At 58.0% G+C, this 27790-nt stretch overlaps 9 protein-coding genes across 9 annotated transcripts; 5 read left to right on the top strand and 4 right to left on the bottom strand.

Annotated features, from left to right (window-relative positions):
- Positions 1–587: 587 nt before the first annotated feature.
- On the top strand, positions 588–1668 carry PUNSTDRAFT_55548 (uncharacterized protein; the record flags this gene model as incomplete). The annotated part of the gene is made up of 3 exons (XM_007388276.1): positions 588–740; positions 764–1093; positions 1119–1668. Coding segments are annotated over 3 exons (867 nt in total), but the record flags the coding sequence as incomplete, so codon positions are not given.
- Positions 1669–2065: 397 nt separating this feature from the next.
- On the bottom strand, positions 2066–4253 carry PUNSTDRAFT_76162 (uncharacterized protein; the record flags this gene model as incomplete). Its single annotated transcript, XM_007388275.1, has 6 exons — positions 2066–2497; positions 2554–3056; positions 3147–3363; positions 3489–3643; positions 3701–3771; positions 3880–4253. 6 exons carry the CDS (start codon positions 4251–4253, stop codon positions 2066–2068), a joined length of 1752 nt encoding a protein of 583 aa, XP_007388337.1.
- A 1961-nt stretch (positions 4254–6214) lies between these two features.
- On the top strand, positions 6215–9971 carry PUNSTDRAFT_47500 (uncharacterized protein; the record flags this gene model as incomplete). The annotated part of the gene is made up of 9 exons (XM_007388274.1): positions 6215–6504; positions 6564–7826; positions 7929–8395; positions 8459–8632; positions 8692–8710; positions 8783–8819; positions 8881–9000; positions 9099–9560; positions 9741–9971. 9 exons carry the CDS (start codon positions 6215–6217, stop codon positions 9969–9971), a joined length of 3063 nt encoding a protein of 1020 aa, XP_007388336.1.
- Positions 9972–10774: 803 nt separating this feature from the next.
- On the top strand, positions 10775–11902 carry PUNSTDRAFT_138582 (uncharacterized protein; the record flags this gene model as incomplete). The annotated part of the gene is made up of 4 exons (XM_007388273.1): positions 10775–10883; positions 10946–11007; positions 11060–11126; positions 11187–11902. 4 exons carry the CDS (start codon positions 10775–10777, stop codon positions 11900–11902), a joined length of 954 nt encoding a protein of 317 aa, XP_007388335.1.
- Positions 11903–12045: 143 nt separating this feature from the next.
- Positions 12046–15846, bottom strand: PUNSTDRAFT_108330 (uncharacterized protein). Its single transcript, XM_007388272.1, has 11 exons — positions 15306–15846; positions 15070–15264; positions 14040–15021; positions 13832–13956; positions 13612–13749; positions 13364–13539; positions 13283–13299; positions 13183–13219; positions 12997–13116; positions 12496–12939; positions 12046–12431 (listed from the first exon to the last, which is right to left on the bottom strand). Exons 1-11 carry the CDS (start codon positions 15610–15612, stop codon positions 12186–12188), a joined length of 2787 nt encoding a protein of 928 aa, XP_007388334.1. The 5' UTR covers positions 15613–15846; the 3' UTR covers positions 12046–12185.
- Positions 15847–16822: 976 nt separating this feature from the next.
- PUNSTDRAFT_138580 (uncharacterized protein) lies at positions 16823–18312 on the top strand (the record flags this gene model as incomplete). The annotated part of the gene is made up of 2 exons (XM_007388271.1): positions 16823–16964; positions 17018–18312. 2 exons carry the CDS (start codon positions 16823–16825, stop codon positions 18310–18312), a joined length of 1437 nt encoding a protein of 478 aa, XP_007388333.1.
- Positions 18313–19292: 980 nt separating this feature from the next.
- PUNSTDRAFT_138579 (kinase-like protein) lies at positions 19293–21661 on the bottom strand (the record flags this gene model as incomplete). Its single annotated transcript, XM_007388270.1, has 11 exons — positions 19293–19891; positions 19948–20060; positions 20118–20335; positions 20388–20432; positions 20489–20538; positions 20594–20662; positions 20722–20913; positions 20964–21068; positions 21126–21201; positions 21256–21389; positions 21445–21661. The coding sequence occupies 11 exons, from the start codon at positions 21659–21661 to the stop codon at positions 19293–19295; spliced, it is 1818 nt and encodes a 605-aa protein (XP_007388332.1).
- Positions 21662–22142: 481 nt separating this feature from the next.
- Positions 22143–23646, bottom strand: PUNSTDRAFT_55547 (uncharacterized protein; the record flags this gene model as incomplete). Its single annotated transcript, XM_007388269.1, has 4 exons — positions 23571–23646; positions 23428–23513; positions 23035–23379; positions 22143–22984 (listed from the first exon to the last, which is right to left on the bottom strand). The coding sequence occupies exons 3-4, from the start codon at positions 23058–23060 to the stop codon at positions 22144–22146; spliced, it is 867 nt and encodes a 288-aa protein (XP_007388331.1). The 5' UTR covers positions 23061–23379; positions 23428–23513; positions 23571–23646.
- Positions 23647–25158: 1512 nt separating this feature from the next.
- PUNSTDRAFT_138577 (uncharacterized protein) lies at positions 25159–26672 on the top strand (the record flags this gene model as incomplete). The annotated part of the gene is made up of 4 exons (XM_007388268.1): positions 25159–25200; positions 25263–25300; positions 25358–25750; positions 25802–26672. The coding sequence occupies 4 exons, from the start codon at positions 25159–25161 to the stop codon at positions 26670–26672; spliced, it is 1344 nt and encodes a 447-aa protein (XP_007388330.1).
- Between the last annotated feature and the right edge of the window lie 1118 nt (positions 26673–27790).

The following is a 27790-nucleotide window of genomic DNA, read 5'->3' as shown; positions in this document are numbered from 1 at the left end:
CCATGCCGCCCGGTCTTTATCAACACAGCGCCGTGGCGTCTAACCTCAACGCGAGGTGAAAATCACGGCGCCTACCAAGGAGAGGCACGATGTCTGGTATAACGTACGTCATTCGTTGCATAACCATCATCCGGCTTGTTCATACCATTCATAGCCGGCTCGCCACTCTGCGGGGCAGACGCATCGCAGCGAAGATGCCACGGCGCTATGTAGGCGCTGCGCATCGACGATCACGGCACTAGGCAACGAGGCCCCCGACAGAGATATGCGCAAGGCTGCATAGGGCGGGTCGAATAGGCGGGAATGCAGCTGGCCAACAGTGCGCCGACGACACCCAGCCTTCCGGACGACCGTCGAACCCCGCCACGCCCTAGCCCTCCCGCTCGCGTAAAAGAGCCGTGTTCTGGCTACCACGTCGTCTCCCTTCCTTCACTCATGTCTGCAGGCCCGCGCATGCGAGCATATGCGGTCCAACCCGCCTCGCTCCGCCATCCCGCCTCGCTCCGCCATCCCGCCCCTCGCTCCGCCATCCTGCCCCGGCACCGCCCCCTCTCCCTCCCGTCCCCGCGCACCGAAGGCTAGACAGATGTCGTCGCTGCCCGCCTCCGTCTCTGTCCTCCTCGCTCTCCAGCCTCGCCCGCAGCAAGCTGCAGTCGGTGTCCAGCTCGGGGTGCAAGGACTCGTGCAGCCTCCACCGATGGGTGCTGCTGAAAACCTCGATTGTGCGCTCGCACCCAGCCGTCGCCGATAAGGACCGGTGCAGCGCTACGTGCACATGCGCCCGAAACAAGACGGACACGAAGAAGAACGTGTGCACGAGGAAGACGAGGCCGAAGATGGCCTCCGGGAGTCCTTCGTGTTCCCCGACGTCGCCGCGCTGGTAGCCTCCGATAAACGTGGCTCAGAGGACGCGTGGCTGGACTTGCTGCCCGAGAACCTGAGTGACGATGACGCGGAGAACGATGCGGAAATAGGCGCTCAAGTCGCGGCGCTAGCCGTCGACGAAGATGAGGACGACAATGCCGCCGAGCTCACGCCTTTCGCCTCGCCCTCGTCGTCTTCAGATGACCTCCTTGTCTCGCCCCCCGCACCCGTCGCTATCCCGTGCGCCGTACCAGCCTCTACATGCCACCTCTTTCAACTACTTCAGCTCCGACGTCGGCGCCTCTATCTCACCGCCCGACGCGGGCGCACTGCCCTTCGCGCATGCGCCCGCCGACGACGACGCAGACTTGCCCATGCCCGACGCGATCGAGGACACCTCGGACGACGAATCGGACGTGCCGCTCACGCCCTGGGCCCGCTCGACGTCGTCTCTCCCCGCGCTCGTCGTCGACCCGGCGTCCGTCCCGCTCCCGGCCGAGTGCCAGCCGCTCGCGAGCGTCTACGTCGACGTCGACGACGCCTTCTTCAACCCATTCAAGCTCGACCCGCTCCCGTTCACTGCCGACGATCCGCGCACGTTCGAGCGCGAGCGCGCCTATTACCCGGGCTGCAGCTAGCTTCGACAACATCCGCTATACTCTCACCTCTCGTCTCTATCCGTCTCTCCTCTCATCTCCTCGCACCCCACTCAGACGGCCCTCACTTATTATTCCCCCGCCCACCCCCATACCCCAATCCACCATCGGCATCCACCTGTCAACGGCGCCCGTCATCCCATCCACAACCGACTTGCCGCAGCCGATCCGGCGTTTCGACCACGCCGCGCCCGTCTCATGTTTGACGATCGCGCGAGTGCGCTACCACGATTGGCAGCGCCTTGCGCTATTGCTTTCCAACGTGCATGTCGGCATGCTCTCACCTCCGCGCCCGGCCTGCTCTCTTCAACGCCGGCACACCGAGCTCATCAACCACCGCCGTCTCCTTCATCCAGGCCTTCGACGATGCCACGCGCCATCTTGGGAACCCTGCGCCGTCGTTCATTGCAGGGGCGGGCCTGCCTTCTCAATCACGGCGCCTCTCCTCGCTCGGACACTCCGCCATATTGCGCTTTTCCCCGACCTACATATTCTTCCAAGACAGCCGTCCTTGTACATTCATGTGTCCTGTAATATCAATTGAATTAATACCTAGGGACATGATAAGGCACCATGCCCGATTCCTCAAGCTTCCTGATTGTGACCTCGTTACGACGCATGATCATCTCGTCTAAGAAGAAGTTATATCGATGTGGAAGCATATCTCGTACGATCGCCTGGTAACCTCCAAGCCATACGTTGCCCTGTTCCGCCGCAGAGGAGTTGAAATGCCACTTGCCCGCATCGTCGTGTAACTCTGTCCACATTGCCGGGTTGCAATGCTTCTGACAGAACTCGTCGGTAGTCTTGTGCTTGGACTTGAAGTGGAATACATCCACACAGAGGATAGTTCGACGGAAGAACTCCGAATCTTCTTCATTCGTTCGAACGTGTCCCTGAAGTCCGCAGTTGTTGTCAAAGAATAGGATGTCCCACATGTTATCTGCTTTGAATCCGCAAACGGACTTGACAAAATCCTGTTGCCATGTAGTTAATGTCACAGTACAATCACTACAAAACGGTATTTCCGTACCTTAGCACCTGTGATAGACTCTGCCCCGAACATTGTTGCGCGCGCTGCGATAACACCACAGCAGCAGAAAATGAGCTGCTCGTTGTGAGTGCGTCGTCGCCCGAGTCGGATCTTTGGCACTTGATTGCCATCGTCAGGCTTACCGTCACAGGGTTCATCTTCTGGAGGCTCAGCAATAGACGTGCCGCTGTCCATTGAGTCTGCCGGCTGCACGATACCTTGCTTTTGCAGAAGCCGCCTCAACTGGAAGAAAGCCTTCTGACGATCCCTCTTTGAACGCTCCAAATCGCGGTGGTCTGGATCAGAGCACGTACGGAATCCAGCCTGGTACTCCAAGCTCGGAATGATTGCGTTGCAATCTGTAACGCTGCACTCGTATTTCATGTATTCGTGCATCAAACAGAAGTGCGCTCGGTTGTTGATCAGTGGTTGGGTGCAGTTGTGAATGGAACAACAAGGATGGCCGAGAGTGATTCCATCCATGACGGCTGCGCGAAGTGGACCTTGGGAGTGTCAGGCTTGGCAGTCACCAAGAAGTGCAAAGTAGCACTCACGGAGACCGTTATGACCTGTGCCAGGGATAAATCGCTCACATGCTTTGCAGGCATGAGACCGCTCTGGCTGCCCCATCTCAATGATCCGCAGATTTCGCGCTTCGAGGACTTCTTTGAGCCTTGAGTTATGATCTCCGATGTTGGAAAGAACGAGAGTGGCGCCTCGAGAGGCGTGATCCCGGATAACACAGCTCACATAAAATGCGTGCCAAACCTGCTCGCTGCTCAAAGTCAGATTCAGGTTCCATGTATGGGGCTTTCGTCGATCAGGTTCACCATCACCCACTTGGGTGTGGTTGTAGACATTTGCACAATTGTGCGCAGACACCCTAACAGTTCGTGGTGAGGTCTCCGACATGGAAACAGAATACGACCAAGTACGCACCAGGAAAAGAGCATGAGTGAAATGAAGAGCTCACATAGGTTGTGATCCATGAAGAAATGTTCTTCAAAGTGGACGACGTCCACATTGCCTCCATAGTAGATCCGACAGCCATCCTTGACGTAGTAGTTGTGATAATATCGTGAGTGACAGACTTGAGCATGGGAGTCAGATGTACAGCAAGCGAACTGAACAAGATCTGATTGCTCACCTGTGCATGCGAGAGATGAGGAATAAGCAGCATATGCGCCACTGCTGCATGAGAAGTACACGGCAGCATGCCTTTCGTGCTTCTTGAGCTCAACGTGGCATGTTTGGCATGTTCGAATGGGCGGGTAGAATATAAACGGTGCTACGTGGCGCACTTAGTAGTGAGCACTGGTGGTTGACAATGGATAAGAGTTACCAAGACGCTCATTCTTATGACAGCCGGCTCTACAGCCATACCGGTAGAAGAGATGTTGATGCTCAGGAGTGAGTTTGACCAGTGGCATATGCCAGATAATATCACGGAGGGCTGTCCAGCAGTGGAAGATGGTAAGGTCATCAGATTGCAGAGCATCCCTGAGAAACTCATGCACATAGAGGGGCAAGGCGGCAGGGACAAGTCCAGACTGATGACCATGAGCAGACAGTCCAAGCGCTATCTCATCCTTGAGAGCACGTGCGAGGTGTATGTAGTCCTGGACAAAATCCCAAGGAAGACTATCATAGACGTCGGAATCGCGCGAGAGCCTGAGCGCAACATCGCGGAAGAGAAGCATGGAAATGGGCCGGAGCTGGGGGCTTCACTGTCGAAGAGCTGGGAGCTTCCGCTACTTATCATTCACCGAAAGTGAATCCACAATGGCCCAGGAACGAGTGTGGGGGCTCTACTCGTGTGCCACAAGGGGGGAGTTAATTGTGATTGAACGCCCATCCGTGGGCGGCTCCGAGTAGATCTGATCTGCGCCACCCCAGGGCGCCGAGTTCCACTCGCGGGATGATGCGATGATGCGTGCGTGGACCCGATAAAACTTTCAGATATATTTCCCAAGAGTTTAAGAAATTTCTGCTCTGGATGACAAAAATTCTGACAAGATTCCTCGGTTCACAAACGGTTCATGGACCGGTTCACGTGTGGGGTTCATGAACTTTTTCGCGCCAACGTCGAAGCTCTCGGCATATGGAGGCAACCGCGATACGATTCTGTAAAACGTCGCAGACGGAAGGGACCAAACGCGTACAGGCTCCAGATACTCCAGACGCGCCAGGGGTGGACGACGTCTCCAAAACCCTTCAGCCGGGTTCTGGGATATCACGGTGTAGTCGAGAAGGGACCCCCACCGTCTATATGCCTCTCGTTTGTGTGATCAGGCTTTTCGACTCATTCCTGCCCGGATGGAAAGGAGGTCGTGAGGCATCTTTTTTCATATTCGAGGTGGGTGAGATGTTTGATGGAGGTGGGTGAGATGTTTGACGAGGGAGGGGGTAGTGCATCGTCGACCACGGTAACGAGCCGTTGGTGAAAGGATAAGGAGAGGAGACGGGGCAGCGTTTAGAACCCAAGAATTTCGGCATTGACGGGGGGCGAACGCCACCGTTTCTACCGAGACATGTTCGAGGCGCGGGGCAGGAAGACGAGAAAGCGGCTCGGAAGGACGTCCAGTACTTATACTTGGGCCAGGTCGAGAGCTTGCACGCGATCCATGTGAGCCGACAAGGGTCCGATCGCGGCGTCGTGCATCGAGGTGTGTGCGGCTTGCTCCCTCAGACAGGCCCGGATGGAGAGCGGCGCGTTGCGGGACCGCAAGAAGAACAGCCGCGTCAGCTCCGGCGTGGTGCGAGGGAGTTAATGTCCAGAGGGTCGGTCGCGTCCAAACGCGACTCCGCGCCAATATCGGGAAAACGTGGGAGGAAGGCGTGACTCGAGGGGGGAAGCCCGAGTCGGTCGCCTGGATTTGCGCGCGTGCAGAAAGCCCGAAGATGGCAGCCTAGTAGTTCGGGAGCGGAGTCGGGCGACGGGGGCCCAGCTGGTTGCGGCGTTCGCGACAAAGAGCGCACGCCTTTCCATCAAGATACATATCGATTTGTGCAAGCGACGTTCGTATCTCGGTGTCGATGCTCTGCGGCTCGTTGTTCCGCTGCCTCTGCTGGGTAACTGCTTGAGCTGAGAAGCAATGCGTGACGACCATGAGGTGTTTCATTCTCGATGACCTTGATGGTACTCACGAAAGGTGGTACATAATAGTCCCGCTCGAAGTGCTGTCTTGACGTTATGTACGAGTTGCCGTCTACCACGATGTATTATACAGGGCGCTCCGGAAACACGGAGTGATGAATCGAGAGCAAGGACAATACCCTGGCATCCTCCGGCTACAGCTGGATCGGATTCTCACCACAGTCGTGGTCTAAGGACACCCATGACGTCGCGTACCCGTCCCAATCCGGCTTGGGGACCCGACTTCCGACGTGCGATCGCGCGATCCCCCGCGTCGGGGACCGCTCTTCCCACGCGCCCACGCGCATTCTTCTCCGCGCTTCTCCGCCTTCTTCCTGGGGCGCGCGTGACCGACGGCCGCTGCTTCTGCGCCCTCGGCGACGGTAATGCGCTCAGGTGCGGACCACGGGACCGCCGGACGTGATGCCAGGCACTCGGGCGACACATAAATCCATGGGACACGGCGAGCACGCGGCCTCGTCGCCGACCCGCCCACCCCGCCCTTGCTCGACGGTGCTGCTCGCCATGGCCGTCTTCGCGGCCTGCGCCGCGTTTCTCCTCCTCCTCGCCACCGCCGCCGGCCGCGAGCTCTCCGCGCTCCAACGCGGTCTCTACGGCCCCTCGCGCGCGCTCGGATCCCGCGACGTGCCGCACTCGCTCAACGTGTCGACCTGCCCGGGATACGCCCTCACCGCGCTCAGGGAGAGCGAGCACGGACTGACGGCCCAGCTCGACCTCGCCGGCCCCGCGTGCAACGCGTTCGGCACCGACTTTGCCAACCTGACCATCAGCGTCACCTACGAGACGCAGACGAGGTAAGAATCTCACAAAAACACCACCTCGCAGCAGCCCGAGTCTGAACGGGCGGACCTAGACTGCACGTCTCCATCGCGGACGCCAACCGCTCCAACTTTGTCGTCCCCGACTCCGTCCTCCCCCGCCCGCACGGCACGCACCCCAAACCCGCCTCCGACCTCGTCTTCCACTACCACCCGCGCCCCTTCGCCTTCTGGATCACCCGCCGCTCCGCGCCCGCCCACGCCGCCCCGCTCTTCGACACCCGCCCTTCCTCCCTCCCCGCTACGCCCCTCCCGCCGTTCGTCGCGGGCGACAACAGCACCGCGCTCGACGGCTTCCCCCTCGTCTTCGAGGACCAGTACCTGCAACTTACCTCGGCATTACCTAAAGGCACGAACATTTACGGCCTCGGCGAGGTCGTCGCCTCCGCCGGCGTCCGGCGCGACGTCGGCGTCGACGCCGACGGCAACCCCACCCGCGGCACGGTCCAGACCATGTGGGCGCGCGACATCGCGGACCCGGTGGACGAGAACGAGTACGGGATCCACCCGTTCTACATCGAGCAGCGCTATCCCGATCCCTCCTCCTCCTCCTCCTCCTCCTCCTCGTCCCAATCTGAGCGCGAGTCGAAATCGGAAGCGCACGGCGTGTTCCTCGCCTCCGCCGCCGGCTCGGACGTCCTCCTCGCCACCCCGCCCGGCTCGCCCGTCTCCCTGATCGAATACCGCCTCCTCGGCGGCACCCTCGACTTCTACTTCCTCTCCGGCCCGGACCCCCTCTCCGTCGCCGAGCAGTACTCGGAGATCGTCGGCACGCCGACGTGGCAGCCCTACTGGGCCTTCGGCTTCCACCTCTGCCGCTGGGGCTACGCGAGCGTGAACGAGACCAAAGAGCAGGTGGCGGCGATGCGCGCGGCGGGGATCCCGCTCGAGGTGATGTGGAACGACATCGACGTCTACCGCGCCTTCCGCGACTTCACGTCCGACCCCGTCTCCTTCCCTGGAGCGGAGATGCGCGCCTTCGTACGGGAGCTGCACGCGGACCACCAGCGGTACGTCCCGATCGTCGACGCCGCCGTGGCGCACGTCGTGAACAACGGCACGGACGTCTACGACCCGTACACCTCGGGCGCGGAGAGGGACGTGTTCGTCAAGAACCCGGACGGGAGCGCGTACGTGGGGCAGGTGTGGCCGGGCTATACGGTGTTCCCGGACTGGTTCAGCGAGGAAGCGGCGGGCTGGTGGGCGGAGGCGCTCCGGAACTGGACGGACGGCGGGGTGACGTTCGACGGATTGTGGCTCGACATGAACGAGGCGAGCTCGTTCTGCGACGGAAGCTGGTGCGCGGTTACTTCTTTCCCCCCCCCCCTCTGGTCTCTCTCTCTCTGTGATAAGTTCGTCGGGCTGACATTCGTGGTTGTCGTTTTTTTTTCGTTTAAAAGCGGCACGGGCATCGACATTTCGAACACGAGCACGCCGTTCCTCCTCCCCGGCGTGCCCGGAAACCCGGTCTCGACCTACCCCGAATGCTACGACGTCGACCGGTTCGGACCGAGCGGGAACATCACCGTCAACGGCACCCTCACCTGCAACGCCACCTCGTCCTTCTCCGCCGCCCTCACCGAGCGCGCCGATCTGGTGGAGAGGAAGAAGGATGAGAAGAAGGATGAGAAGAAGGAGAGGAAGAAGGATGAGAAGAAGCGGAGGGGATTGGGCGCGGGCGGGCAGCCCGACGTCGAGCTCAACGCGCCGCCGTACGCGATCCACAACGGGAACGGCCGGCTGTCGCTCCACGCGCTCGCCACGAACGCGACGCACGCCGGCGGCTTCGTCGAGCTCGACACGCACAACCTCTGGGGCACGATGGAGGCCATCGCGTCGCACAAGGCGTTGCTCGACATCCTTCCCGGTACCTCTCTCTCTCTCTCTCTCCATCGTGTGCTCACACCTTTTTTTTTTTTTTGCTTATCAGGAAAACGGCCGTTCATCATCAGCCGGTCGACGTTCGCCGGAGCCGGACGCTGGACGGGCCACTGGCTCGGCGATAACTTTAGTTTGTGGAGTTATATGCGGTACGCGATCCAGGGCGTGCTCCAGTTCCAGATGTTCCAGGTGCCCATGGTCGGCGCTGACACTTGCGGCTTCAGTGCGTTGAGCTCTCTCGGTTCCTCTGCGTGCGCTATTAACGGCGGGATCGTCGCGTAGACGGCAACACCGATGAAGAGTACGTTTGATGCTGGCGTGAGGAGAGAGGGGGGAGGAAAGCGGGTTACTGACCCGCGGTTTGATTATACAGGTTGTGCAACCGCTGGATGCAGCTTTCTGCCTTCTTCGTGCGTTCCTTCCTCTTCTTTTTTTGCACGCTTTGATACCGGAAGCTGACACCCATACCAGCCCTTCTACAGGAACCACAACGAGCTCGGCGCGCTCTCGCAGGAGCCCTACCGCTGGGACAGCGTCGCCAACGCGTCGCGCACGGCCATCGCCACCCGCTACGCCCTCCTCCCCTACTGGGTACGTACACACCTCACCTCACCTCCCCCCTCCCTCCCTCCCTTCATCCTCTATTTCCGTGTCGTTGACGGGTAAATACTTATTTTCACGCCCCACAGTATTCGCTTTTCGCCAACGCGTCGACGCGCGGTACGCCGCCCGTGCGCCCGCTCGCGTTCGCCTTCCCGGACCAGCCCGCGCTCGCCGGCCTCTCGGACCAGTTCCTGGTCGGCCCGAACGTGCTCGTCACGCCCGTCCTCGAGCCGAACGCGACGTCCGTGACGGGCGTCTTCCCCGCCGGCGCCGTCTGGCGCGACTGGTACACCCACGAGCTTGTGAACATGAACGTGAATGGGGACGGGAACGGGACGGCGACGGCGACGCTGGACGCGCCGCTGGGGCATATCAACGTGCACGTGAGGGACGGCGCGGCGATGTTGTTGCACGCCGAGCCGGGGTATACGACGACCGAGACGCGCGAGGGCCCGTACGAGCTGTTGGTCGTGCTCACCGCGGACGGGCACGCGCAGGGAGAGGCGTACGTTGACGACGGGATCAGCGTGCAGCCCACCCCGAGCAAGGTAATAAAATAAAAATAAAACCGGGTTTACCCCCCCCTCCCAACCTTCTCTCATTCTCTCATTCTCTCCTTCCTCCTCCTCCTCCTCCCCCTCCCCCCCCTTTTTTTTTCTTTCTCTCTTTCTCTCCTCGTCACACACACAGAAAAAGCTGACATGAGGGGTTTTTTTTGTTCCCTTTAGACCGTCAAGTTCGTGGCGTCGCACGGCAAGCTGACGGTCAAGCCCGAGGGCAAGTACGAGATCGCGCCGAAGCTGACGCGGGTCACGATCCTCGGCGCGCCGCACGCGTCGTCGGTCGAGGTCGGCGGGAAGAAGGCGGCGCACGTGTCGGTCGACGCCGGGCTGCAGAAGGTCGTCGTGAGCGGGTTGGAGCTCGACCTCAACCGGGCGCAGACGATCACCTGGTCCTGAGTTCGCTCCGATAGAAGAGTCGCAGTGAAAAAAAAAGGATGTGTTGGCCGGCCGCGTTTGCTCTTGCGGTCCCAGTCTGCAATCTGAGATTCACGGTGTGTAGAAAAACGATCGTGGTAGTCGTTGAAGAAATGGATGAGAAAGGCGTGCTGTGTCGTCTTTCCCAGTTCGCATAGCTTGGTGTGGGGAGGAAGGCACTGGAAAGTGCTTCGTTGGATGCCCTTCATCGCCTCGCGGCATTGTTCGACGATCGTGTCGTCAACGCTTATTTTTTTCTCGAGACAAAAAACGCATCGCTATCTAAGCCACCAAGGCGCGTGTGGCTGTTAGGGCGCTTGAGCTTGACGTCGACACTTCGTCCCGATCGAGTTTAGCGCGCTTTCTCTGTACGCGCGAGACCACGATGACCGGCTATCGACTCGGACGCTCGCATGCCCTACCGATTAATGTATATAACCCTCTGTCGAACAGAGTAATCGCGTCTGGGGCTTATGGGGCGCGACCACCTGGGGTTTATCGTTTAGACTGCAATATGTCTCGGAAGGGAGCGCCGATCCCTTCGATGCTTTTCCAGCTCCGACACGACAAGTGAGCCTACGGTGGCCATTGTTCGACACCCCCTTCGAGACCGCGACCGCGACCACGACAAAGCTACGCGGGGCATGAAGCGGACGGTTGGACACTCACCAAAGCGACGTTGGCGTCGACCGCACGTATAAAAAGGGCGAGGTGATCCCTCTCCGTTGCAAAAGTCGTACCCGCATTCGCCGATTCGACCGCCTCCGTACCCAACCGTCGACACTATGAGCTACACTCGGTGTCCCTTCCTCGTCGACTCTCAGCATCCTCAGGGTTCAGCCGATCCCGGCCTCGTCAAGAACTACGCCAGATGGCTTCTCATGCCGCATACGGGTAAGTGCATAAAGTGGGGTTGTGGGTAGGTTCAACGCGGAAGCTGACCTTTGGCACAGTAGTTCACGGGATTCAAAATTCCGAAGCGAGAACAGTGCAACATAGCGTCGAAGTCGGCTCCGGCGTAAGTGCGAGGTCTTTTTTGTCTCGAGATACGTATGCTCATCTGTGCCTAGGTCAACGAGGATGTTGCAGCTGCCGGTGGCCTGCCTGTATCCTCTTCGATGCCGAAACGATGGAATGGTATGCGCTTACGTTTTTCCCCCTCTTTCCTAGGCGTCTGAAGTGTCTTCCCTTGTCTAGCGGTGCAGATTCGTTCCTTCGTGGATCAATATCGAAGCGACGGCGAAATATCCGCCAGCCGCCCGAGACGCCATCGTAAGCTCAAGCAGAGGCGCGTCGGCATCCAGAGGACGCACCGCACGGCGAGCTACGTGGCTCGACGGATCCGCCGGGCCAGGCGCTATCGGCGCTGCAAGGTCGTGGTCGATAACGAGCTCAGGGTGATCCGCGGCGACGTGACGGTGTTCGGCCCCTTCGTTGTCGAAGGCGAGCTGGAGGTCAACGGTGACGTCGACTTCAACCGGGACCTGCTGGTCCACGGCGACGTCGCGATCAACCGCGGCCAGGGCTGGATGACGACCGATGTGGACTGCGAGGAAGAAGCAGAAGGGCCGGAGGACGTTCCAGCTCGCGCCCGCGCGCGCTCCCTACAGATGCTGGAGCGCTATGGCTGGGACCACGCGTTTCAGACGGAGCTCTCCGCGGGACCTTCCAGGTGCGGCACGTCCGAACCGACTGTATGCGGCGACACAATCTTCTTGAAAGGCCTTACCGTCCGCAACACGGGCAAACTGGTCATCCATGGCAAAGTCGTGGTCCGCGGCAAGGCGGTCGTTACGGGCGACGTCGACTTCAACGGCCAGCTATTCATGCTTGGCGATACGGAGACCGTCGACCTCCAAGGGCAGGGGTACATTGATCCCGGCAAAGCACGGACCACCGGAGCCATATTATGATCGGTCTGGCGCAGCGACCTCTGATTCTCTTCCACGAACGACGCGGTCTCCTCTCGGCTTTGAAGAACTATGATGTTATGTTATGAATATGTATGCTTTTCCATATGGAACCTTATGCTTATATGCCCTATGCTGCACCCTCGAAATACCGTCATCGCAAGTCAAGATTCTCGTCCTCGTTTCATGGTACACTCTAAAGTGGAACTCGGAGCATTCAACATGTTGATCATCTCGTGCGTACATCTTCCGCTTACTCGAACGCGCACTCCTCGGCTATCCCTGGTTAAGACCAGGCAATCGTTAGGTGTTCGTTCAGATCGAGCTCCAACCCGTCCACTACGATCCGTCGAAGACCGGCGTCGACGGCGACCGACGCTTGCGGCGCCTCCTGCCCGCCGACCTTGACCGTCACGTTGCTCGCCAAGCCCGGCACGCCGAGGATGGTCACGCGCGTCAACTTCTGCGCGATGTCGTAGTCGCCCTCGGGACCGATCGTGAGCTTTCCCTCCGTCGCCGCAAACTTGACGGTCTAGCAAAAACCGTCGGCCGTCACTTCCCTGCCAGACATACAGAAAGGGAGGGACGTAACGTACCTTGCTGGGGGTTGGCTGAACGCTGATCCCGTCGTCGATGTACGCCTCGCCTTGGGCGTAGCCGTCCGCCGCCTGCACCACGAGCAGCTCGAACGGACCCTCGCGCGTCTCGTTGGTCGTATACCCGGGCTCCGCATGCAGCAGTATCGCCGCGCCGTCTCGGACGTGGACGTTGATGTGCCCCAGCGGCGCGTCCAGCGTGGCCGTCCCGTCCGCGGACACGTTCACGACCTCGTGGGTGTACCAGTCGCGCCAGACCGCGCCGGAAGGGAAGACGCCCGTGACCGAGGTGGCGTTCTCTTCGAGGACGGGCGTGACGAGGAGGTCGCCTCCGATGACGAATTGGTCCGAGTTACCGGCGAGGGAGAGCTGGTCCGGGAAGGCAAAGGCGAGCGGGCGCAGGGGTGGCGTACCGCGCGTCGACGCGTTGGCGAAAAGCGAATACTATGCGTGGTGGTACCGTCGGCAACGGAATAGAGGACGAGGGAGGGGTGTACGTACCCAGTAGGGGAGGAGGGCATAGCGGATGGCGATGGCCGTGCGCGACGCGTTGGCAACGCTTTCCCAGCGATACGGTTCTTGCGAGAGGGCGCCAATCGTATTATGATTTCTGTAGAACGGCTGTCATCGTCCAACAGAAATGTCAAGCACAAGATAAACATTGCGAGCGAATGGGCGGCGGCGCACGAAGAACGCGGAGAGCTGCATCCAGCGGTTGCAAAGCCTATACAATGCACACTTAAGTAAAGCCTCGCCTGATTTCCGTTGGGTTATCGTCATAGCTCACTGTTCGGTGGTATTATCATCTATCCACCAGCAATTCCATCAGCCCCACGACACAGGAAGTTGAGATCATGGAAGCACACTCACTGAAGCCACAGGTGTCCGGACCAACCATCGGTACTTGGAACATCTGGAACTGCAACACACCCTGGATAGCGTAACGCATGTAGCTCCATAAACTGTAGTTGTCCCCGAGCCAGTGGCCTTCCCAGCGTCCTGCGCCGGCAAACGTCGACCTGCCGATGATGAACGGACGTTTTCCTAACCACACGATCGAAAACATCAGAGAAAAGGTGCCATCGAAGAGACGCGGCGGAGGTCGAGATATCGCACCAGGAAGAATATCGAGTAACGCCTTGTGCGACGCGATGGCTTCCATCGTGCCCCACATGTTGTGCGTGTCGTATTCGACGAAGCCGTTGGCGTGCGTCGCGTTCGTCGCGATCGTGCTGATTGACAGCCCGCCGTTGCCTGCACGACGTTATCCAAGTCGTTATTAGTTAGGGGGGGGGGGGGGGAAGGGCGGGGGCGCTCGGCGAACAAACAAACGCACCGTTGTGGATGGTATACGGCGGATCGTTGACGTCGACGTCCTGCTCCTCGCCGGCGCCTAGGCCCGGCGTCGTCGCTCGGCGCTCGTGCGAGCTCGCGTCTGTGGAGAAATCGACGCCCGATCCGCTGTCACGCCCGCCCCCATTTCCGTCGTCAGTCGCGGGAAGAAAAACGGGATCCGCTACGGAGATGGGAAGGGCCACGCTTACCAGCTGCCGGTACAGAACGAGCTCACTTCGTTCATGTCGAGCCACAATCCGTCGAACGTCACCCCGCCGTCCGTCCAGTTCCGGAGCGCCTCCGTCCACCAGCCCGCCGCGCCCTCGCTGAACCAGTCCGGGAACACCGTATAGCCGGGCCACACCTGCCCCACGTACTCGCTCCCGTCAGGGTTCTTGACGAACACGTCCCTCTCCGCGCCCGAAGTGTAAGGGTCGTAGACGTCGGTGGCGTTCGCGGTGTGCGCGACGGCCGCGTCGACGATCGCGATGTACCGCTGGTGGTTCTCGTGGAGCTCCTCGATGAACGCGCGCTCCTCGTCGCCGGGGAAGGACACCGGGTCGGACGTGAAGTCCCGCCGGGCGTGGTAGAGGTCGATGTCGTTCCACATCACCTCGAGCGGGACGTTGGCGGCGCGCATGGCCGCGACCTGCTCCTTGGTCTCGTTCGTGCTCGCGTAGCCCCAGCGGCAGAGGTGGAAGCCGAAGGCCCAGTACGGCTGCCACGTCGGCGTGCCGACGATTTCCGAATACTGCTCGGCGACGGATATGGGGTCGGGCCCGGAGAGGAAGTAGAAGTCGAGGATGCCGCCGAGGAGGCGGTACTCGATCAGGGAGACGTTCGATCCGGGCGGGGTGGAGAGGAGGATGTCCGAGCCGGCGGCGGAGGCGAGGAACACGCCGTGGGACGAGGAGGAGGATGCGTCTGCGTCGTAGCGCTGTTCGATGTAGAACGGGTGCACGCCGTACTCGTTCTGGTCGATAGGGTCCCCGGCGTCGCGCGCCCACATGGTCTGGATCGTGCCGTTCGTCGGGTTTCCATCTCCATCGATGCCGACGTCGCGTCGGATACCGGCGGACGCGATGATTTCCCCGAGGCCGTATATGTTCGCGCCTTTAGGTAATGCTGAGGTAAGTTGCAGGTACTGGTCTTCGAAGACCAGCGGGAATCCATCCAATGCGGTGGAGGTGTCTCCAGCGACGACGGGCGGGATGGGCGTCTGCGGGAGCGATGATGTACGAGTGTCGAAGAGCGGGGTAGCGTCAGGGGATGAGCGGCGGGTGATCCAAAAGGCGAAAGGGGAGGAGTCGTAGTTGAAGACCAGATCCGAGGATTCTTTGGGGTGCGTGCCAGAAGGGCGGGGGATGACGGAATCTGGGACGACAAAGTTGGAGCTGTTGCTGTCGGCGATGGAGACGTGTAACCTGCGGTTCCCTGTCGGCTCGCTGCGACAGGGAAAAGGACAGAAGAGATACGGTACCTCGTTTGCGTTTCGTAGGTGACGCTGATCGTCAAGTTCGCAAAGTCGGTCCCGAATGCGTTGCAGGCCGTACCCGCGAGGTTGAGCTTCGCCGTCAGCCCAGACGCGCTCTCCGTCAATCCGGCGAGGGCGTAGCCGGGACAGGTGGAAACATTCAGCGAATGGGTGACACCTCGACTGTCGAGCGTAGGAGATTGGGCGTACAGACCTCGTTGTAGTGACGAGAGCTCTCGGCCGTCAACGAGCAGAACTGTGGCGGATAGGAGCAGGAGAGCCGCTGCAGATGACACCAATGCGACCATCGCGTTTGCCGTTGTCGCTTGGGATGGAGATTTCACCGCTCAGCGCCGGGACGGCTTTAAGAACGTCCATGGCATCGAACGAGATGGTCCCGTGGCCCGGCTTGGGCGCGCTCGTGTTCCCGAGCGCACCGAAGCAGCTGCTCGCACGGGCGTAGGAAGCATGAAGAAGCGCTCGATATCACGACGACGCTGAAGTGCGCGCCGGGCCGGCGAGGTGATCCAAGGGCGCAACGCCATAGGGCGTCATATGCACCTAACCCATGCAGGAGGTGAGAACTATGAATGCAGCACTGCGTGTATGCTTACTTCGAAGCCCAACCTTGGCCAGCGAAGACACGGCTGGTGGCCCACGAGTGTCGCTGCATGACCTTGCCGCGACAAGCCGCATCGACTGTACATATGATTGAACTTGAGAACTTCCGTTCGCGTCGTGGCCTGGTCGTTCCGTCATCGAGAAGGTGGACCTCCTGATGATGGAGGAACGGTCAGCTCACTCACGAAGAAGCCAAGGAATCACTCACCAAAACAGGAAACGACCTCGCTTCGATCTTGTACGATCCGTCACTCCAACCTCCCTCACACTGCGCGATAACCTGGCCACCTCGTATCCACAGAATGATTGCCAGGATCAGCAGACACAGCAAATGTGTTTGTATGGCTTGAGAGCATACGTGCAGACCACGCTGTGCGCCTGTCGACGGCCGCTCCCGGAGACAAATCGAAAGTCCCGTTGCAACTATCAAGCGCGCCTCGCATGCACCACAGTATAAACCAGATACAGCCGTACAATCGATCGGCAAGTACTGTCGTTCGCCGCGAGACTCACGTCAGAATCGAACATGCGCCCCAATGGGCCACGGCCATCGAGAGAGGGCGTGATGAGGATTGCTTAGACAGCACCTCCGTAGTAGGCAGATCCGTGTACAGTGTATATGCATCAGATTCTGCAGTCAGAAGTACTCGAGACGAGCGCGGCATGAACTGAGATCTGAGAGCTCAGAGGGAAAACGTTCGGATATGGCCGGTGGCGTGGCAAAATGAACTTGCCATGCGAGCTATTTTTATCTCAGTGGCTCGAACAGTGAACTCGTATGCGCGTCTCTTAATCGCATAGCCAAAACACCTTTACCAGCGCGAAACCTGAGGAACGCTACCCAACCTACTCGAATATACGACCGTGGTACTAGCACAACTCGGAACTTCGGCAGATATGGAGAGCGGCTTTCAGCAACTTCGGACGAGATTTAACGATGATCTCAACGGGCACGGCGCTGCTGAACCGTCCGAACACCCTGTCTCCGCACTGGGCTCTGGCCTTCATGGTAAGACGAGGAACCTTCTTAAATTGTGCAGTGAGCCCCATTATCCGCGTGCTATCGGTCCCCTTCCTCATCACGTTGTGCAGGCAGCGTCACCGCCGCCCTTAGTCTTGGCCTTCCTCCAAAAGGGTCTAGAGTCGCCACTCCTCCGAGAAATAACTCCCAAGGCGAACAAATGAGGATCAGATTTCCCGCTCCCCAACTCCGGCGGTCGTCGCGCAAACGATCGCAGTCTCCGGATGCTAGGGTGGCTGAGCGATGTCGAAAGCGTCGCCGCGTAGCCGTGAACGACGTCAATAATCTACCGGCGGCTGGTGAGACGTGGACACGGAACGAGGTGGAGAAGTTCCGAGATCTCTCAGAAAAGACAGAGAAAGCAACAGTGTGCGCTCTGGCTCGCATTCGGGCCCTGGCAAACAACCTCGACAGACTTGACGCTCCCAGCATGCACGCTCTTCCCTCACGGATTGTCGCCCGCCCTTACGGATGTCGGGATGGCTCCACACTCGGGAAAACTAACGCGCACTTGGAAACACCCTTAACAGTCCGGACCGGTGAACCAGAGGCCGACCTCAAGACAATAGTCGCCGCGCTCAAACAGATCGAATCCACTATCGCCCAGGGTACCGCGCCCAGTGACGGCATGGATGCTAAGCTCCACTGCTACTACCGCGCTCTGCTCGGCTTCTTTCCCGGCGAGGACGCGACATGCTGCACATGCCCGCCCGTCCTGCACCGACGCGACGCAGACTCCGACAGGGCGCCCTTAGCCACGCCCCGTCCACGTATCGGCGTAGATGCCCAAGGCCACGCCTTCGACGACTGGAGCGCGTGCTCGCCCGAGGCGCAGCGCACCGTCAACGGCCATCCGCTCCGCTGCACGAGCGCGGAGAAGAAACTCCGGCTCGACCTGCGCTTCCACCCGTCGCGCCCCGCCAAAGCCTTTTCCGGCGGCTTCCACGCGACGCCCGCGCCTCTGCTGCAACCGCCGACCCGCACGCGATATCCCGATCGGACGCGGTACGCGCACTTGAACGACCTATCGCGCGACTCGCTCGCGGAGCTGAACCGCTGGAACCGATGCAAGTACTGCGTGGCGGAGGCGATGCGTACGTTGCCGCCGTGGACGGCGCACGCGTCGGTCAGCAAGGACCCTTCGGAGAACGGGGACCTCGTCTTCGTCAGATCGAACAATACCGCGCTCCTGGAGTGGGACGGGGAGGAGAGGCGATGGCGGCATATGGTCTTGCACCATCACCGCTGGATATCGTTCGAAGACTGGGAAAACGCGGCGTCTGGGCCGACGCACGTTTTCCGGGCTTCGGACCTGCCGAGAACACCCTTGAATCTCCGGCGAGGTGGTACCACATTCTTTTCTTGACCGTACTATGGATGTACCATCAATGCAATTTCGATTGCACTGATGGTTCAAAATCGACATTTCATTGCCAATCCATCCAGAAACTAGATCATATGGTAGCCAAAACCATGTAGCAGCTATATGTCAAGCCTCAAATATTTTGGTACGCGGGATGCCTTGCCAGAGCGATGCCGGTAGGACGTGTCGATGACTCTGCAGATTGCACAACGGATCCCCCAAGGCCGAGAAGCCGAGGCCGCGACCTTCTGGAGGGGAGCTCCTGCAATCTGACCTTGCTTTGTCAGCATTTAAAGCGGAGCTTCAATTGCATTCATGGCACCTCCGCCAGTAATCCTTGCATAGCAAGCACAAAGTTGCAGATATCACGTATCGGGATTTACAGACGTACCTTCTGTATAGTATAGAGTATACTTGAATATATTCAGATATTTATTAGTTCCGATCCCTTGAGCCGAGCCGTGTCTTCATGCTAGAGCATGCTTGGATGGTTCCCCAAACGACATTGCGCATTTTCTGTAGGCCCATCCCCTAATGCTTCGCTCTGTTCCTTTGGCACATATCATTAGATAGTACTGTATATGCAATCAATTTAATATGTAGGGATTAGGATGAGAGGAGCCCCGCAGTGACGAGATTTCAGACCGATTGCATTGATGGTACACTATTGCATTGATGGTACATCCATAGTATTTGCGTCCATGGGGTACTTTCGTATAGCCACGTCTTCTTAGTCTTACTTGCAATGGAAAGGAGATGTTTCCGTTGCATAACATAGAGCATAATTTGCAAGAAAAAAATTAGATCCATATCCATCCCGAGCACCTCGTCATTATTCCCAAGATCCCCGCGTTTCAACGTTGGCTTCGCCGATCCAGACTGCCGAGTTCCCAGGTACCTCACGTCTGCAAGAGGGACGCTACCGCGTGCCAGTGCCTTCGCCGCCGTGTTCACCGGGTCCGGCGATAAGTCCACCCAATAGGTTAGACCCGCGGTCCGCGCCGGTTGGGTTTGTCGGCCAAGGAAACGAAGGTTTCGCTCACGGGATCCCAGCCTTTAACGTCTGTTTCTTCGTAGTCGTAACGTTCCGGCTCGACGAACGACGGCGCCCCCGCGGTTATGACGGGTTCACAAGCCTGTGCTCCAGTGATCGGGATGACACAGATCGTGGCGAGCGAGGAGCTTGGTTCCGGGGATATTTCGCTAGCAAGCGCGCCAAAGTAGCCCTCAGACTCCAAGAAAGTGGAATTTACGAGAGAATCCAGAACATCCCATTCAAGCCCCCGGCGCGCCTCGAATTCGCTCTCGGAGATAAGGCCGGCATCGAACAGAGAATCGCTGTCGGCGGAGAAGCAGTCGCTGAAGTCCAGAAGACCGTTCTTGTTGACGGGGTCATGGTTGCTAACGGCAGGTCTCCCGCCTCTAGCGATAAATTCTTGAACCAGTGGGTCGTCGTACTGGTATTGAGCAGAGAATGGAGGGGGGACTTGACATCCGTTGAACCAGGCGTGTCGTCGCGCTTCGCGTAAGCCAATTCGTTCGCTCATGGACACCTTCGTAAGGCTTTCGATGAGGTCACATGCTGCAAAGGAAGAATCTATCAGCATTATGCGTGGACAAACAAGGATGATGGATTACCGTTGGAGCTCATCATCTGCCTCCGTAATTTAGTGAAATTCGTGCGCCTCCGTTGCATGATTTCTTCGAAGAACATGCCTCCTTCTATGTCATAAAGCGGCTTACCCCAGTGGCTTCCCGGAAGAACGTGGTAAGCGCCATGGACGAAGGAACGCGTGCAAACGGCTCACATGAAAAACATGATGGCTCCTAAGCTGAAGGCATCGCTGAGCTCCGTATGCTCATAGTTCAGCGATTCAGGTGGAGCCCATGCGGCGCTCTTCATCATCGCCCGACGAAGAGATGGACTGAGCTCCCTACCGTCATTCTTCCCAGAGCGCGTGGCGAGCCCGAGACCACTGATTTTGACTATGGGACCAGCTGAGCCCAAACCGTATACGAGGACATGCTGAGCGGCTCTACTGTCAGTCAGCCAGACGCACGATAGCCACAATACTAACCTCAGGCTTCATGTCGCAGTGGAGTATGCCTTGATCATGCATATACTAACATATGAGAGTCAGTCAATCGCAATCATCATCGATACGCGCGTGTCCCTCACCATCAGCCCATCCATGAGTTGGGCCATGACGGGTCGAGAAAGAGTTTCACCTGAAGTCAAAGAGAGTCAGCAGCAGTCGCAAAGAAAGCATGGAGAGGCACCCACCGAGTTTTCCATTGCCTACTGTGATGAAGTCGTGTAGATTTCCGTGAGGAGTGAACGACGTCACAATGCCTGACGATGATAGGTAGCGTAAGTCCTCAACGAGACCACCTGCCGCGCGCATCGCTTACTGATTCGTCTCTCGGGGCGCTGAAGATCCTCGGGATGCATATAGCAGTCAAACAGGGACACAATGTTCCGGTGGCGGAGCTCGTCGCATATCCTGATATTAGATGCAACTTCGTCGAGCCTTCTAGTCGGTACCGTGATACGCTTGACGACGACAGCCTGGCGGGTTTTCAAGTGCTTTGCGATCCAACGGCCTGGGAAAACTGTCAGTGTTTGAATGTCATGCAATCGGTATACACAGTACTTGGTGCTGACTCTCCGACCGCTATGGGTTCGCGGACATCGTACCGTTCGGCCTCGACACCGTAGGGCGTATCTTGAGCACCAATTAAGTGCCGATAGATGTACTCTTCAAGATACCAACGATTAAGAGCCCGCAAACACGACTAATGATATGCCTACCCACCTGCACCATTGAACCGAACAACGTCATTGGATTGGAGTTTGCGTGGCTCTCCAGGTATGAGATGCGCTCCATTTATCTGTTGAAGTTGTCAGGGAAGATGGTTCATGATTACAAGGATCACAGGACGTACGTAGACTTCGACCTCGAGGCTATCGCATGAAATCTCCGTGCAAGCATCTGACTGTTCGACGTCTCCCGAGGTGTCTTTCACGAGCGACACCGTGGCAAAAGGATTTTGCTCAACAGGGCATGCATCAAGTCTACCTGTCACATGCTAGCTTGTCAGCGATGAGCACCATCTTTTCTCAACGATGCTAACCGTTGTCTTCAACTCGAGTATCGAGAGTCCGATCGGAAGTCGAATAACATAATCCCCATGTTTTCGCCGAGTTATCAAGGAGCAGGTGCGAGCGGCTCTTGACCGTGGACTGGAAAAAAGCCCAGCCTTGCTCACGAAGCTCGTGTATGCTAGACGCATGCCGAGCAAACACCGCGGGGTCCTCGAAGGAAAGGTGTGCACTCTGAGATCGGTCCATGAGGGGGGGTAGGGGGGCGAGAACGTCTCAATAATCCGTAGAACACCAGCAACGAACCGTTTTATGCATTTTCGTGGTGGTGCTTTGTCCAAGGTGGCGAAACGGGTTCACGGACAATAACCACCGTCGGAGTTACTGCATGCATATGCACGAGCTACAGACAAGCACTCGAGACAAGGCAACCGAATTCTTCACAGTGACGGGCTTTGTTTACGAGCTGTGCACGGCCTATCGAATGGCACGCTGCATGAAGTTTCGGCGCCGTCAACAGCACGGCACTAACCGTATCTAGGGGTTCGGGCTGGCGCACCGTACAAGTCGAAGGGCTCTGAGGGGCCTCGGAACATTATTACATACACCTCTTCATAACCAATAAAGCAAGGCACAGGTAAGCTAGGGCGGCACAATTGTGAACGCTGAACACAAGAGCTGTCGGTGCTTTGTCATGGCAATGCAGATGAGCGCGCGATACGTACTTATCGTCACGTATCAATTATCCGCCAGTAAGCAACCGTATAGGAATCAGGGACAGGTGTGTTATATAATCCATTGACGATCTGGGCGTCGGCGGTGCGGTCGCTCGGTCTCTCCTCCAGTTCCTCAACAGGAAGCCATCGATAGTGATCAAAGACAAGGTGGCGCCAACGCTTCCGTTCTTCATCCCACTCGACCAGTTCGTCCTGCCTATCGTTCATGAATACAGGATCCCCGTCTTCTATCGTCACGTTGAAAGGAGTGAATTTGATGATCCATGGAGGGAAGGTGCGCATCGCCCTCGCTATGCAGGTCAAACAGCGTCCCCTCTCGATGTGCCACGTTTCCAGACGATCAGAAACGCCAGGAGGTATATGTCGAAATTGAAGGATAAAACCTGTCGACGGTGCCCTGGGGCATCGGGGCCAGATCCGTGCCGGGAAAACATCGGCGTCAGGTGTGACATCGGCGTATATGCTGGAGGTCGAGCGCATCCGGAGGAGTTGCTCCTTCTTCAAGAGCGTCGAATTGGAGGTCCAGTCTTCAAAAGCTATTCCCTGTACATCCACGCCGATGCGGGGGCGGGGGCGCACATACGTTGTGTCCTTGATCCGTCCCTGCTGTAGCGCGGTCCGTCGACAAGTACAGGGGACTGGAGGAGCATCGATGTGGGCGCGATATAGCGACGCGAGTTCATCGCGCGAATAGTCTTCCGGATGTGTTCGGACGCGAATGCGATGCACACTGGTCGTCTCGGATGTGCGAGCATGGATGTCGGAAGTCCCTAGATTCGTGAGCTCTTGTTGTGATTCCAGTCGCTGGGATAAGTTGGAGTCTCCCCCCGGGAGCCTACATCCATAGCCATGAGACGGGAGTAAGGCGAGAACGACAGGCAATACTCACAAGCTGACTCCGGTGGACCCATCGCAAGTTGTGGAACCCGTATGGGAGTAGCCCCGTTGGCGAGCTCGCTCGCCCCTCACTACTAGATCCACAAGACCGTTCTCCATGCGATTGATGCCTTGCTGCATCGCCGCCACGAGCACGAGCACATTGCCCTTCTGCCCCTGCAGAAATTTGAGATCGCCCAGGGCACCGCCAACCTTGGTCCTCCTTTCTCTTCGAGATTCATCCGCCACGCGACGACGTTTCGTATGGCGTTCCTCTGTCACGGAAATGGATCGAGATCGCTTTCCTGCCCGAACGAGCGGGTATGACGTTTCGACGATTGCGGATGAAGACGCCTACTTGATATGGTGAGGAGTGGTAGACTGAGGGTTTGCTGTACTCACCGAGGTCATCTGGTTCGTGGAGATGAACTGTGCGTGAGGAGCTGGTAGTCGCCCGCTTGCAAGCCGGTCGTTGTGGTCCATCCGACCTATTCATTGGTCAGCCAATCCATCTGAGGGAAGGAGTCCTCGTGCGACGTGCGTACTGGTTTGGAGGTATAGATCGTCGCCGTCGAGAGTTGGTGCGGTTTTCTTCTTTTTGTACGATGTCAGACGTTGCTTGCAGACCCTACGCGTGAGGTCCTTCAAGAGACGTGTGGACTTGCTTTTGCTGGGGAAAGGGATGGCGGCGACGAGGTGGTCGGGTGGGTTCCAGTACGCGCGCAATATGGTTCGAGTTGTCTGGGATGCGTTCGACAGCAATTTGGATTCCCAAGCTCCTTGCTACGGTCCGGGGAACAAGGTAGTCGCAAATTATGCATGGTTATTGTTATCGGTCTGTTGTTGTCGTCGTCGTCAAGCCCGCGCTCGCTAGTCGCGTCATCTGATCTAGAAAAAAAGCAACTGCGGCTACTCTAGTAGTCTACTCGCTTGTGATCGCGCAGCCGTTCAATCTCGGCCAAGTGCTGCCTATCTCGCTGGCTGCCCTCACACACGAGACCGTTTGGTACGATGTTCGTTCGTGAGAGTAGGAGACCTGGCTCGTTTTGTCTTTTGGTATTCGTGGGAATGTTGCCGCGCGCGTCCCTCTGTCCGTCTGACTCCGTCAAGCGCTGGCCACATCTTGTCATCAGCCAGTGCGCCGACCGCTGGGGATACCTACATAGCACGCTCGCCTTGAATCGCATTGTTGTGTATCTCATGGACCTCGGTACAAGTCAAAAGCATTCGGCGGAGCTTGAGGACGACGTTCGAGCGAGTATCCTTTGTCACGATCTCGACGGGTGAGCAGTGATTAACCTATGGGCGTTTCAGAACTAGTACGGAGCTCGCGTGACGACAGACGCGAAGAAGGAATAAGTAATTCTTGGCTCGGCACAGGGAGATCGCTTGGTACCTGTGAAAGAGCCTTATGTGCACCTGGAATTGTCAGATAAGTATAAGGACGCACCTCGATCGGCCCGAACCGCCAAAAGACGAATTGATGTTGACCGGTGGTGACTTTAGTTGATTTTCCTTTGTGACGCAGCGGAGATGGACTTACTTACTTCTAGCAAGCGGTCATGCGCTGAAAAGGTCAATAAATGCCAAGATAAAGATACACGCACCTATTCCATGACTATAGTAAGCCAGTTAGCTTTTTCACACCAATGGGAACGACGCAACTTGCCGCAATCATGGAGCAAGCATCAAGGTCAATCTGTATGGTCTCAGCCACGGGTTCTGGCGACGAGGCATCAGAGAGGCGATGAACCAGTGGGGCTTATTGTCTTCTCGGACGCGGCACGCAGTCTTCATGCCTCGCCCTGTGAATGCTAGTAGTATCCAGAGACAGAAAATACGCGCCTGCGTTCAAGATCTGCGCGAGTCGATTATTGAGTGCGTTCATCGAGCCTCCCGGACGTTCCTAATCTCGACGCGACGCGTCGCGTCGCGCGGCCTCGTTTCACGTGAGGACTTGGACAATGGGTATGACAACGTGTCCCCTTGGCTAGCACAGTTGGCAGTGGGCACTCGTCGTCCGTACCAGCTATTCGATCTGTCTACCCGCGCAAACAGCACACTTCGGCGCGGGGTTTCTGAATTGCTTGCAAAAGACTACTACTTATCGCCACGACTTGACCCCTAACCATCATGGAGTGTGGCTCTCATCAACTCTGGACGGAAACCGATCATGTTCGTCAAAAGCGCAGACGCGCTGAGCCATCAGAACAGCATGTCTTCTCACTAGGCGCTAGCCTTCACAACACGGCACGGAGACTCTGGGAAGTGTGCAGTGAGTCTCATCTACCGCATTCCAATCAACTTCATGTTCATCGCGTTGCGAAGGTAGCGTTAGCGCCACTTTTGGTCTTGGTCCTCGTTCCGAGCCGTCCACGACGCCAGGGGAAACCTCCGAAGACGAGGTGATTACCATTATATCACCCGCACCCCAAGATCGTTGGCCAACGCGGAAACGGTCACAATCTCCGGATCCTGTGGCGCCTGAGCGCTGCATCAAGCGTCGCCGCCTTGGGGACGACGCTGACTATCTATCGGCTCCGGACACGGAGCTACGACACGAGCCAAAGAAGCTTCAAAGGCTTGTAGTGAAGACGGAGAAAGCGGCGATGAGCGCTGCGGCTCTCTCTCAGGCCCTGATGAGCGACCTGGAGAGGCTCGCCACCCCCAATACGCATGTTACTCGTTCGACAGTGGAAAGATCCGAGGTTGAAGACCCACCCAGGTACGTGGCCCTTGAGCGACGTGCATCTGTCCCTGACGGCAGTCCACGCAGTTCTACACAGCAACAGGATCCGAAGCTCTCCGTGAAACCTCCAGTAATCCGGATCAATGGAGGAGAATCCGATCTTAAGGCGGTCGTTGCGGCGCTGCGACAGATGGAGTCTGACGCTGCCAAAGGTACCCCGAACGGGGAAACCATGGACGACAAGCTCCACTCCTACTACCGCGCGCTGCTCAGCTTTTTTTGCGGTGAGGATGCGACCTGCTGCACATGTCCGCGCATCCAGAGCCGGGCCAACCCGGACACAGAGAGGTTGCTCCGCCCACGCATGGGCGTCGACGAGCAGGGTCACGCCTTCGACGACAGAAGCCCATGTCCGCCCCCGCCGTCGCATGACCCCCGCCGTCGGTTCCAACTCACGAAGCGTGAGCAGGCCCTCCGGCTCCATTTGGACTCCTACCGCCCAGCCCAAGCGCAGCTCGCGCGCGGCGGCTTCGGCACGATGCCCATGCCGATCCAGCGCCGCACCGCGCCTGACTCGGAGTGGGCGCCGCTGTACGCGAGCTTTGGCGAGATACCGTACACGACGCTGCTCGAGCTGCACCGCCGCAGGAATTGGTGCGCGTACTGCGAACAGAAGGCCATGCGCACGCTGCCGCGGTGGGTTGCGCATGCGAAAGAATTTGGGTATGAGGGCGGGAAGATGGTCTTTGTGAATTACTCTTCGGACGCGCTGATCGAGTGGGACGACGAGGAGAGGCGATGGCGGCATATGGTGTTGCACCACCATCGTTGGATTCCGTTTGAAGAATGGGAAGGGCGCCAACAGCTGGTGCCTGTGCCTGTGTCAATGCCACAGGTCAAGTCAGCGCCCTCGCGGACAATGTTGCGATCGGATGTCCGATGGGGCGACCCGATGTAATATTCTGGATATTCTCGTTCGTGTCTTGATCAGATGCGTGGGTAGTGGTCGCCGCTGTGCGGGAGAGCCCTCGCTGTCTGTGCGCCAATCGAGAGGACGCGGCGACTCGTGATAGCGAAGCCTGCTCGACAAAAGCCTTCGTCCAGAAACCGCCTATACATATGCAAAATACTTGGCTGATCATAAAGCCGCCAGTACGCAGTGAGCGATGCACTGCGAGAGACCCACCGCTGCCCACCAGCTCTAGGTGCCGTAACCATGACCTCGGGCTGAATTCGCTCTCGAAGAGCGCACGGCATGCAGAATTACATGACTGTGAGTACGTACATCCTTGTTACCATAATATAGCACAGGGGTCTATATACATTCAGTCCGGGTATCGTCAAATGATTGACATACTTCTTGTCCAGGGTATCAAAAGTTCGGCTCACGTTCGGTCCAAAAAATTGATTATAAGTCCATTTCCATTGATCAGCCTGAGCACTTATTCGCCTCCATCTTCAATAGAGCAGCGTGCTCTGCGTCTCGTCAATCATATTATGGGGCGATGCGTTCTTTGAAGCTATTAGCAAGGTCGACAGGACCATCGATACAGATAGCTACCTTTTCTCCCGACTCCTTCACGCGAGCCCCCTTCCCTTTGATCGTCCATCGCTTGGCTGATCTGCGTACGCGCTCTGAGCGATTGCGTACCGACAGGCGAGCACCGAGCGAAGCTCGGTGCGCCGTCTTGGGGAGAGGGAGCAGATATCGTAGCGCCGCGTCTATGTAGTTTTTCTCACGCCTCTTCCTTCCGGAGCCTCACCGCGAGAGCGGGAGGCGTATCTGCATCCTAGTACATATCGCCAAAAACCTACACTCGCTTGACAAAATGCCCCCCTGGGTCCCCAACGAAGAAGTCTTTGAGCGGCCTCACTACCGCCTCAACCGGAGGGAACTGGTGGAACTCGCACGCGCCCTGGGTTTGGACGAGCAAGGGAACGTCACCGAACTGAAGGCTCGCACGAAACAAGCTCTTCGGACTCGCATCGACCAGCTCATCGACCACCCGGCCTTCACCAACTTATACACCGCCAGGGAGAAGAGCGACTACGAACAGGAGCGAGACCGCGGCGAGG

This window comes from Punctularia strigosozonata, assembly GCF_000264995.1.
Source record: "Punctularia strigosozonata HHB-11173 SS5 unplaced genomic scaffold PUNSTscaffold_17, whole genome shotgun sequence".
Classification (NCBI taxonomy): domain Eukaryota; kingdom Fungi; phylum Basidiomycota; class Agaricomycetes; order Corticiales; family Punctulariaceae; genus Punctularia; species Punctularia strigosozonata.
Note: the sequence above shows the minus strand (reverse complement) of the source record. Positions and strands in the feature narration are given on the sequence as shown.